A 12578-nucleotide genomic window follows, 5' to 3' on the forward strand; every position below is an offset into this window, starting at 1 on the left:
GACTCTTTCCTGGTTTAAAGACACTTTAATTAAAATGAGTATTGCACCATAAATTATATTTTTGTTCTCTTTTGTTTGAACAAAAAGAGAATATGCAATTTCAATATTAAACATAATTACTGTTAAGACTATACCTGCCGTGGGCTAGTAAAGGGCAGTAACTGAAAATTTGTTATTGTTTTGCATTTTTGTCGTCTACTGCATGTTAGCTTTATTATACAGCCTTGCTTATTTGGTTTCCACTGGGGGAAAAAAATCACACACACAAAAAAAATCTTTTTCCAACATTTCCCTATTGTTAGTATTGACTTGAAAACATGCAAAGTTTTCAAGTCAATACTAACAAAAAAAAAGCAAGCAAAGTTATTTTTCAAGATTCTAAACCATTTATATTTATTCACATAATTAAATCATGCAGATAATAATTATTTTGAAAGTTTAGTTCAAACACACGTGTTTCAAAAATACAAATACATTACTCACTGGTGGAGAGTTTTCTTTCTCAACTTCCACTCTTAAAGCTTGCAACCTTCTAGATATGTTGTCCAAAAGCTATTGAAGAAGAAATAAATAAATAAAATATTAATGTTTGGTAAAACAATGGATCAAAGTAGTAAGTCATTAGTCAATGATATTTTGATGCCTATTTTAACTTTATTAAGGTATTTACAACAGCTGCACAAATAGATACAAATTAACACAAAAACAAACTTGTGTGTTAAAACTTGATTCTATTTTGTTTTACTTTTCTGCAAAGGTATTTATTTCTTAACAATGAAAAAAATTGCTTCAACAAACTTAATTTCCTTTAATGGACTAAAGTAAGCATTAAGTCACCAGAAAATATCTTGTCTAAAAGGCTTAATTAATATGTGTGCTTGGAACAAAAGAGAGTCAGATGGGACATGATTCAGCTGTTTAAATTTATCAAAACGAAAGATGTGAATGGGTAAAATTTTTGCACAGAAAGAAGGACGAGGGATCATTGTTATATGCTATTCCAATCTCAGGCTAAACTGGGAATAGGTTAAAATTACTACTTTAGTAGGGTCGTGAGCACTTGGAACAGCTTACTGGAAGAAGCTTTAAAGGGCAAGGGGGTAGATAGCTTTAAGAGGGTCATTGACCTCCATTGGAGACGAATAAACTGAGTAGGACCCCCCTGGCTGAGCCCAGTGCCTGTTGCTGGTCATCACATTTGTATTGCATTGCATTATATTGTAACCAAGATTCTTAAGGAAACAACAAGAATGGTTAAAATTGACGCTAAAAGAGCAAGAATAGTTAAAGAATGATCATGTTAATGATAAAAAACCAATAATAGTGTAATACAAAATGGCAAAAGTATTGCAGTAAGTTTGCAATTTTGTCCTTCAAAAACATTGATTTTATACTCTTTCAGCAAAAGGTAAACATTTTATTTGATACTAATAATGTAACAGTTTTCAACTCAAACATAATGATTTCTACTACCCCTTTTTTGGACAGTAAATGTTTAAGCACTGTTTTCTTAAATTTCATTGTATAGCAATAAAGATCGTCAAAATTTTGAATCCTAGAAAACAACTACTAATTCACCGCATTTCATTCCAACTTTACTCTATTTCAATTTATACACACTTAAGTCTGGATTGGAATTGTAACCTAATCCTCATAACCTTAACAACAGCTTGATTATCTCCAACAAAGGTGCAAAACCTCCCAAAAATAGCACAAAATACAAAAACTTAAATTCCATTTTTAAGGTCTTTGTGTTTCGCTAAATAAGATAATGGCAGGTCCTCAAGACCCCAAAAGCCAACATGGTGTCAAATCTCACTCAATAAAAGAAAATAAAATTTGCAAAAAAGTGCAGATGTGTTTTGGGGTTTCTATTCACCTGAATGGTTACATAAAAAAATAGAGAGTTCCTTGTACCTCGAAAACACGTTAATAACCATAAAACGTCAATGTAGTCAAAAGAAAAATATTACCAGAAGTTGTGAACACATGTTTCAGGGTTTCAAGGAACCCCTTTTTCAATGCTGAAAAACATGAGCCTTTAAATGTTAAATCATTTGGCAAAAGTCTTTTTTTTTTTTTTTTTTTGGCTTTTGTTGGATGACTTTGAAGTTTGAACCTCCATTTAAATGATCCACGAGTTATCACTGTCAGTACAGGAAACCACATAATAGTGCAAAAATGAAAACAATTTCAATAAATAGCAATTAAAACAGCATTGTAAAACATGTTTGTGGATGTATAAATTATTTGCTCTTGTATCCCTGTTATTGAAATATGAGGTTTTAAAGTCTGCTGAAACTTTAATAACAGTTGCCAGCTTAGCAAGTTTCAGTGAGTAATGGAAAACATCTTATCACATGATTTGTAGATGGATGCCGAAGGTGAAATTGTGTGTTTAGATTTGGCATTTTTAAAAAACTTCTGGAGACTTAAATATTATAATATCTTGGAAAGGAGGAAAATAATTTTTGTGTCAAAATTGTGTCTCAAAATTATCTTTAGATTGCGAAGTATTTCATTTTTTCATTATTACACTATTCGTGTGGTACCCTAGTGAGAACAAGTATCATATACCCATTGAGAATATACCCACTGAGTGTAAGTATAACATACCTGAGTTGGCGATGGTACCAATGCAATGCTGTTAGTTTTAGATGAACCTTGACTAGATATCCCAGTGTCCGTTCTCCCACCAGATGATGCAGATGATTCCGAGGAAAGCATAGAGACACTGTCTGAAAAAGCAGAGTCATTGTCTGGACTATCTGTCCTCACACCCAACTCCATTTTATGAGCTTTCACATGTTCATCACAGTCTAAATCCCCACTGACATCAAATTTTGATTTTGTTCCACCTGAACTTGAGCGTCTGTGGGTGAAGAAACGTTTGTGTCCAGTCTGCTGCGACGATGGAGTCTCATGGCCTAGCGGTATCCCAGATGTTGAATAGCGAATATTTTCCCCGGTGATGTTACTCTGAATTACAGTGCTCACACTACGAGCGTGCCCTCTGTGCATGACTTCTTGATCAAACTGGCTCTCTAAGGCACAGAGCTCCCCCAAAATGGCATCCAGTTCGATATCTTGGCTATCTGTTATGAGGCGAAGAAGCACATTTAGAATTTCAGAATTGAAAAATACATTAGTCAAATAATTTAAGAAAATAAATGTTGAATAATTTTATGAATATATACAATAGACTATTTTTTCTCCTTTATGAGAGTAAGCATTCAAGAAATAGAAAAAAAATTAAGTGTTGGAGAAGTGACACTAGATTATAGGAGAAGAAAACATGCACAAATTAAAAGGTGGAGTACTGGAAATATAACACCCAATGATAGCTTAAAAAAACTGACTAATATTATGTGAGACTGATTATAGAAAAACCAAGTGAGGCTCTCTTCATATGGTTTTTCTCAAACTTTGAAAACATTTTTATATTAACAAATCTATGTGAGTTTTTTTTTTATTATTTTATCTGTGAAGTGAAATTAGTGACTCCGACTCCCCCCCTTTTTATGCTTTATTTACTTATTCTATTTTTTAAGTTAGAAACCAAAACAAGAAGTCATAAAAAAAGCAGAGAATATAATTATTTGTTTTACTTTGTATAGCTCTTTACAAAACATTATTTAGCACCAGTAGTAACTTTTAGTTTATGTATTCATTGTTTAGATATTAGTAAACCAATTGTTTTACTTAAATTGTTTTACTTAAACAAGAAATACTTGTTTAATGAAATTATTACCAAGCGTTTGTGACATTTCAAAATACTTTGGTGTAAATAATATAAGTCTAAGTGTTTCTTCGGGGAAAGTTAGTGTGTACAAAATTCATCAATAATTTATACCATAAGAAATACGTGAGTTAAGTTGTTAGATTTACATCAATTACCACTCATCTGCTCTCAAAACCAGCAAAATTTATTCCTTATATTAAGTATTATTATTTTTTAAACATTTTTTTGCTAATGCTAGAAGTCTTCAGGGGCTTTTAGTCCCCCCTCCCTCCCTGCCCCAACTTTTCAGACTAATTGCCAACTCTGTGTGAGATTTTAGATTCATATACGAAGTAGGGTTTCTCTTTGATTTTATTAGGTACTTCTGTCCATTAAGAGGAGTTTTCAGTAATTTGAATTGCTGTTGGTATCAATCAATTCAAATTATTAGGACACAACTATAATTTTAAGAGTCAAAAAAAAAAAAAAATTCAAAACAGATTATGTTATGAAAACAAAAACAATAAATTCTAAAATATTGTGAAAAAAATATGTGTACTGACCTTCAAGAGTAGCCAATGAAAATCTGTAACTATCCATTCTGGGGGTTGGGATGGACAGTTTTTCAAAGCTTGTTGGTGTTCGTGGTCCAGTTATGACATTGTCCAGCCCCTGATAGAAGGAGAGAAAAAGTATGAATCAGCAAATTTTTTTCAAAACAAAGATATATTTTTGAAAGGTTCAGAATTTTTTTACAAATAAATAAATAAATAAATAAACCAAAAAGTTTTATTACAGTTTTGACATTTCAGAACAATTTTAAACTACTTTTTTTTAAGGGGGGAGGATAAAATTGCACATCTTTCCCAATCATTAATGATGTGATGATTACACAAGAAAATATGGCTCATAGGGCAAGTTTTTGCCGGGAGTGGAAAAAACCGTGGAAAAAACCACGGTTTTTACCGCCCGGCAAAAATAGATTTTTGCCAGTTTTTGCCAAAGTAGCAAAAATAGATTGTGTTGACAACTTACGGACAGTTTTTTTTCCTTTTATATAAAAGTAAAAGCATGAAAAGATTTTGATAAAATTTTAATTTAATTATTTTTATAGTTTAAAAAAAAAGGTTTAACTTACTTTTAAAGTTATGGAGCATTTTTACTTCCAAATTTTTAAACATTAACGTAAAATTTCAGTTTGTAACATCTAAGACAAATAATTAACTTACAATGAAAATGTAATTAGCTTGTTTATTATAGCATTTTCTACAGAATACTAAATATCTATATAAAGTATACTTAATCAAGATACAACTATAAAATAAAAGAAATAAAAGTAATTAAAAAACAAAATACACATTTCTTTAAATTGAAACATCACTTAAATCATCATAGTCTATACCATCTTCATCAATACCATCTTCATCAAAACCTATTTGTTGTTTAAGCATGGCATAGCAATAAACTAGTTTCGTGAGAGAAGCAACTGACAAATGGTTTTGTATTTTTGATTGTACAAAAGAAAAATTTGAGAAATATCTATTGCAGCAGAACACATTTAAAGAGTTGCGACTAGTGTGCAGAAATCTTTAGGTACTGTACTGCATGTAAATGCATTATTTCTTTAGTGAGGAAAAGTTAATATTTTTCTATATTCAAGTAAATATTCTGTTATTAATTAAATAGCTTAAAAATCTTAGTGGGATAAAAAAAGTGTTTAATTAAATATATGTATATATATATATATATATTTAATTAGAATGCAATCTTTTTCTTAATTTACTAAGCTTAAGTAAACATTCTTTGTTTTAGCATTGAAGGAATTGGCTCATTCTAAAAAAATTGTTTTTAGCAAACATTTAAAATCTTAAGTTTTGCACTCCCAACATTTCTTTTTTATTTATATTTCACCTTATAAATTAGAAGTAACATGGAGAGATATAACTAAAATATTAAAGTGCATTATTTATATTATATTGTCACTATTTCTTGATTAACAATATAATGCTACATTATTTGCAATTAGGTTTTTGCCGTTTTTTCCATTTTTGCCGGTTTTTTCCACTTTTGCCATGGTTTTTTCTACTGTCCCGGCAAAAATACCTTTTTGCCGGCAAAAAACCCAACCCTGATGGCTCAAAACTCGCAAACAGTAAGTAACAAAAAATGTTTTAACGCACTTCACAAAACACAAGTTTATTCTCTACAGCTTAAACTGCATTTCATTTTGCATAAGAAATACAGGTATTTTAATGTTTAAAACACAGTAAACTGTATTTAATCTGCATGTAAGCAGTACTTAAATACTAAGTATCAAACAAATTTGATGACAATAAATTAAACTTCTAAATTACAAAGAATTATGGGACATAGTACGTATAGTAACATCCATTCAGAGGTTGTCCACAAGTGATGTCATGCTTTGAGGCGGAGAAGGATTTGAAATTATGAGTTTGTGACACAAGAAGTGAGGAATGGGGTAACAAGTTGTGTGACATCACACGTTTTCCAAGACAGTATGCTTACAAAAACAACGTGGCGTCATGTGACAAGGGGAGAAGAGAGGTAAGGGGCCATTCATTTACTTTCAACCAGAACCATCATCTGGACCAGCGGTTCCCAACCTTTCTAGATGGGCGGCCCACCAGTTTTGTAGAAAACACCATTGAGGTCCACTAACTACTATAAATGACTTTAACAGCCAAAATTTAACAGCCAAAGGAGGGGGGGGGGGGCGCATCTGCTCATAACTGTCCTTAATTGTAAATATACCATATTAGGATTGAAAGTGAGTTAAAGGAAAAGTTCTGGAGATGTTAATCATCTTCTCCCCTCATGCTGCACCACAAATATAGATATACTGTACAAGAACAATTTTCAAAATAATTTAAAGAAAGAAAATAACTTTATTGCATTCACTTAGCTGGCATGGTTAAAGCGCCATAGTATTTTCGACGCTGCTTTTCCTCAACGAGAGAGTTGATACCTGGATTGAAACTAGATAGTTTTAGTTTCAAATAAGTCGCAACATTCAATGCATTTCTAGTCTACATTAAAAAAAAAAAAACTGCAATGAAAAGTGTCATTCAAATAGGGGGTTGTCGGAAAGCTCTTCAAGTGTCTCAATTCACTAGTTAGTCATGCCAGTTCAACAGAGGAGGAGCATTTTTAACTTGAAGCTTGAAGCTAATACTAGTTTCTTTGAAGGAGTTTCTGGGGTTCATTAGATTTCATCTTCAATTATATGGGGACATTTAATAAGAAATTTGAAAATCTTAATCTTCAAGTTCCTTATTGGCTATGAGCTAGTGAGAGCTTTTGAGTTGAATTTTCTCAAAAGACGGAAATTGAGACCCCAAGATTTATTTCGGTTCAGATCTTCGACCAGTGTCCACAGCCTAGTAACACGCTGTTCACGGCCCACTTGTGGGCCGCGGTCCATGGGTTGGGAACCGCTGATCTGGGCGATTGCACCCCTCCCCCCCCCCCCTCCAACACACACCTGGGTTTTAGGACACGATGTTTTGATGACTTTTCGCTTTTAATTTGATGTTTCTTTCCTCAAAATGCATCGAGTACTTAGCCCTTTACTCCCCCTCCCCCTAGATAATTTTGAAATCATAAGCCTACTGCTTTTAGCATAGATGTATTGAAATTATTCGGGTCAACTGCAGTAGGAAAACTAAAAAAAAAGAAGGAAAAAAAGATTGACAGTGTTGTTAGTTAATTTGGAACAGCGCCAAAATTCGAGTCAAGTTTGAGTTCACGGACCTACGGGAGGAAGGGGTGCTACTTCAAATTTAGAAACTTCTATTCACGTGTCTGACACAAGCAAAGAAAACTGGAAGTCAAGCACCAAAGGAATGGGGAAATGTTTACTAACAAAACAAACGTGGAAATTTTGAGCTGGCGGACAAGCATAATAACAAGTTCATAAGCCAGTACTTTAAATATTTTAAATACGAATTAATAAATACTTTGGAAACAAATGAATTAACTAAAAAAATCTATTTGACGATTATTGCTATTATTTTTATATTATGTGTGCAGCAGAAAGTTACCATTCATTATTTTTTTATGCATCCTCAGAGTAATTTAATTAAAAAATATTTTTTCCATCAGTTAACTGTTAAAAGTTGCCTATTTATAAAGGCAAAGTTTAATATACAATTTTTGTTCTTTTTAGTGATTTTACATAACTCAACAGAAGTACGCAAGCAGTTAGGGTATTAAAAATTGAAATATTGTGCGATCATTTTTTAAACTGAAATAGAGAGAAACGTTACCAATTAAAAACTATGTTCCAGAAACTTTCAAAGCAACTGATAATTCTCAATTCAGTATTAAAATTGATTGTTGCAAATTTGGAGCCAAATATGCAACAGATGAAAGTTTGTAAAAGACAGAAGGAAACTTCGTGTTGATAAGCCCGCAGTAATAAATAACAATTCTTGGTTTGTAACTTTCTTTTCTTGTTTTCTCATGTTATCCGAAAAATGGCAAATGTATTTAAGTTTTGTATGTTTTCTGGTCAGCGAGATTCATCTCAGTATGAGGTGCGGGCCTCGTGTAAATAAAGGTTGTGCTCCATTGGTATACAACGTCCGACATTGGAATAGAAGTGAAAAATAGCTCAACTCAACACAAGCAAATGCTTTCTCTTTGTTCTCTCTGTGAATTTTTTCAAAACTACTCCCAAAAATATTTTCTATTCTATTTTTTTTTTTTTTTGTTGCAAAAATTATTATTGCTATTTTATGTATTTTCAATTTTACTTGAAAAATGAAATTATCATTGTTGACAAATTCTACAAACTCAGTGCTTTATCGGAGGTATTAATTTTTAAGGTTTATCCCCAGCTTCGTCAGCATTTCAAATCCCCCCCCCCCCCTAAATGTTTCAAAATGTATGGTTGTAACTGAAAAAAAGGGGGGGGAAGGGGAGGAAATTTTGTGTCGGCGAAACTGGGGAGAACCCATTTTTATTGTAGTTATTGCGAATATCCTTTCTTACAAAACAATAGAGTTTTCCTTTATTTTGTGAATACCTGACGATAACAAAAGCATCAAAATTCTTTACATTTGAAAGTGCCAAACTCCATATTACTCTATATATTACAATGAAGCTATAACGTATGTTATAACCTCCAAAAAATATGAATTTAATAAGTACTACTTCGAATGCGTGTATATTAATACACGCATAGTTGTTAACAACACATTGAATTTTTAACTGGGGTGAATCGGGGGTATAGAAGAAGGTCAGGTCAGAATATACAAATGAAATCAAATTTTACTGATCATTTAGATTTTTCGAGAAATGTTTGGTAAAATCCTCCCCCAAACAAACGTCTGGTTACGATCCTGAGTTAACATTACAGTTGGCTTCAAAAGTAAAATCAGCTCAATTTTAGTCACCTGGGTGGCTTCATCTAAATGAAGCACTCGCTCCCCAAACGAAGAAGTATTATAAAACAAAGAAAGAATAAATAGCAAAACGCCTTCGCAAAACATTTGACATTTAAATGCAACGTGACGCAGTCCCGCCTACAAGTTAGCATCGTTTCTCTAAATTTCGAATAAAAGTAGGGGAATGTTGGTGAAGTAGTAGAGGCGAAGTGAAATGGTAAAATATCTGTAGTGTGCTGCACCTGGGGCGTGCACGGGAGGGGCCGGAGGTGGGGGGGGGAGAAGGAACACCCGTTGGTCCGGGCCCGAAATTTTCAAAATAAGGGGTGAAATATATGTCGGGACATTAGGGTAAACAATTTGGAGGGGGTCCGTAAAAGTCATTCATGACCGGTCTTAAAAAATTTCTGTGCTCGCCCCTGGCTGTACAATATTTTAACTACACTGCTTGACAAATGCTAAGGAACAAGTGATTTATGCAAATTTGTACCTCAACCAGCTGGCCAATGGAAACAAATTCAAGTTCAGATGGCGTGGTAAATCAAGACTCGTTATCTGTATAAAAGACAGTGCATACACGCTCAAGTTTCGTACGAAAATTCACGTTGTTTGGTTTTTAACAAAAATAGTACTGGATGTTAAAAAAGGTTTTTCTCTAAAATTCTGTTTGGTTCTTGAAATATTTAAGAGTAAAATGTCAGCAAGACATCATTTGAGTACCTACGATAGTGGACGAGCGGTTGGACGACTGGAAGTAGGTCAAAGTGTCACCACTGTGGCTGCTGCAATTGGTGTATCAAAAAGTGCCATTTCCGGATTAAAGAAGGCCGCTGAAGGTGGCAATGTTTTGCAAAAGCATACCGGGGGTCGTGGTAGGAACACCACACCTTCAGAGGATCGCTATGTAGCCCTCGTGGTAAAGAGGAACAGAAATTTCACTCCTGGACAGATAGCTGCCAATCTTACAACCGCTACTAGTACGCATGTTTCTGCAAGAACCATCTCACAGCGAGTAAATAATGTTGGTTTGTATGCACGGAAGCCCGTACGTTTCATCCAAGTTCAACCACACCATCGTCGAGAGAGATTACGCTGGTGTAAGGGACATGTTGGTTGGGATCGTCAAAATTGGTCTATAGTGATGTTCTCTGACGAATCTCGTTTCAGTGTGACAAGTGATTCTGGTCACGTTAAGCTTGGAACACGTTATGCACAAAACTTTGTTTGTGAACGTGATCGGTACGGCCCAGGCGTGATGGTGTGGGGGTGTGGGCAGGCATCATGCACAATGGCAGAACACCGCTTTACATTTTTGAACAAGAAAGCGTTACGTCGCAAATGTATTGCAGAGTAGTTATGCTGGACCATGTTCGTCTTTTTAGGGGGACTATAGGTCCAGACCTTCTCTTTACAGACGACGATACACGGCCACACAGGAGCATTGAAGTGTCAGACACACTGCAAAGTGAAAACATTCTTCGTATGCAATGGCCTGCTTACTTTCCCGACTTAAATCCAATTGAATTTGCCTGGGAGGACCTTGACAGACGTGTTGCGCGAAGATCCGTCCCTCCCAGAACAGTACAAGAACTCAAATCCGCCTTTAGAGAGGAGTGGGAAAACATCCCCCAAGCACTACTCAATAATTAGTGGGAGTATGGAAAAACATATGTAAAATGTGCATTAGTGTCCCTAGTAATCATACTTCATATTAAGGTACTCATGTCTCCATCATTCTGATCTAGATCATTTTTTTGTGGTTGTTTGAAAATCATCGAAGTAGGATTATTTTTTTATTCTTAAGTTTTTACTTCATTGATGCAGTAATACCTGCATTATTTTGTACTTATAATAAAGGCACATCGTTCCTACTAACTATATACTTCGTTCTGTTTCTTTAATCCTTATCTATTCTTAATTATTCCAAAAAAAGGTAATTGTTCCTTAACAATTGTCAAGCAGTGTACATATAGTTGATTCCAGTCAAAAAATAAGTGGTATAAAAGGTAAGGTATATAATACTACAAATCATTTTCAAAATTTGATCCACATATTGTAATACAGTCGAAACTGCTTACAATGAGCTCTGATTTTACGAGATGCCGAATGTAACGAGGAAACCATACATATCTGGTTGGGTACAATGTGAAGTCTACGAGAGCATAACTCGCATTTAAATAGCAAACTCCGGTTACAGCGAGCAGTTTTCTTGTGATTCATTAAATTTTTATCGACTTTCACATCTCCAGCCAAGCTAATGCTGTTTAAGTTTTTTTTTTTTTTTTCATTCTAAATTCAATCGAAAGTTCGATGACCCACAAATCCTACCTACGAACAAATGGTTACAGCCTTTTTCTCTTATTTTGTGGAGTGCACTACTCCAGAGGATATTGCAGTTAAAATTCAAGCTACAGCAGCTAAATAAAATAATGAAAAATACAAATGAACAATTTCACTTGGGTCAGTAAATAATAACAACAGTTTGTTAGTATGTACGATTTTTTCTGAACCCTTTTTTACGAGCACTCGGTTATAACGTGCAAATATCAGTTTCTTTACACTCGTTATGAGCGAGATCGACTGTATTTTATAGTTTATTAAAAATAATTTTTGTTGTTATAAAACGATTAAAGTTTATGCATTTTCATCTTAAGCATTATTTATTGGAGATCTACTGATGCCCAGGGCAGTACTTATTTAGTTAATATGAGGCACGTTTTGAACTTAATGTTAAATGCAATTAGTCAAGTGCACGCGGGGCAAGCGAAGTACACATAGTACATTTCGTTTACTTATTCATTCATTTACTAAATCACTTACGTGCGCACACACACGTATTCATTCATCAATTACTTCATTTACATTCTTTCACTCATATATTTTTTCATTCACTCACTTATTTTCTTATTCACTCACAATTTTTTTATTCACTGAATTATTTTGTTTCATAAATTAATATATTTCTTCATTTATTTATTCGTTTATCGTTTCATTATTAATTCATTTCTTTACTCATTTATTTAATGAAACATATTTTTAAAACTTAAACTGAAAAGATATCAACCGGAAATAGTTTATTTTTCATTTTGCCCCATGTTTGGGGCAAAGTGAAAAATAAATAAAAATCACTTTGTCCTATGTTAGGCGCAAAGTGATTTTTTTTTGGGGGGGGGGGGAGTACAAATTTACTGCCAAAAATGAAAAAAAAAAAACTTCAATGCATGTTTTATTAGAAAATACAATGTTCTTACGTGCTGTACAGTAATTTTCAAAACAAATTTCCAAATTAGTAGTTCATGGTATTGTCTGAACTATTTCACTTTGCTTCACCATACCCCAACTTTGAAATACCGTTGAGACAAGACAGCTTAAATATTCGATATTTTATAGTAAACACGGACATTGGGGGGCGGGGGGGGGTCTCTCGTTCAGGCAGGGGCGTTTTGTCG

General features: G+C 33.7%; 1 protein-coding gene across 1 annotated transcript in view; it reads right to left on the reverse strand.

Annotated features, from left to right (window-relative positions):
• The window catches only part of LOC129216143 (abnormal cell migration protein 10-like), a 351268-nt gene that overhangs the window by 18352 nt on the left and 320338 nt on the right, over positions 1–12578 (reverse strand). The window contains exons 3-5 of the mRNA XM_054850300.1: positions 4285–4393; positions 2617–3095; positions 484–552 (exon numbers count right to left, since the gene is read on the reverse strand). Of these exons, the coding sequence (XP_054706275.1) occupies positions 484–552; positions 2617–3095; positions 4285–4393 (657 nt within the window). The remainder of the gene's footprint in view (positions 1–483; positions 553–2616; positions 3096–4284; positions 4394–12578) is intronic.

The sequence above is a fragment of the Uloborus diversus genome, chromosome 2 (assembly GCF_026930045.1).
Source record: "Uloborus diversus isolate 005 chromosome 2, Udiv.v.3.1, whole genome shotgun sequence".
NCBI classification, from domain to species: domain Eukaryota; kingdom Metazoa; phylum Arthropoda; class Arachnida; order Araneae; family Uloboridae; genus Uloborus; species Uloborus diversus.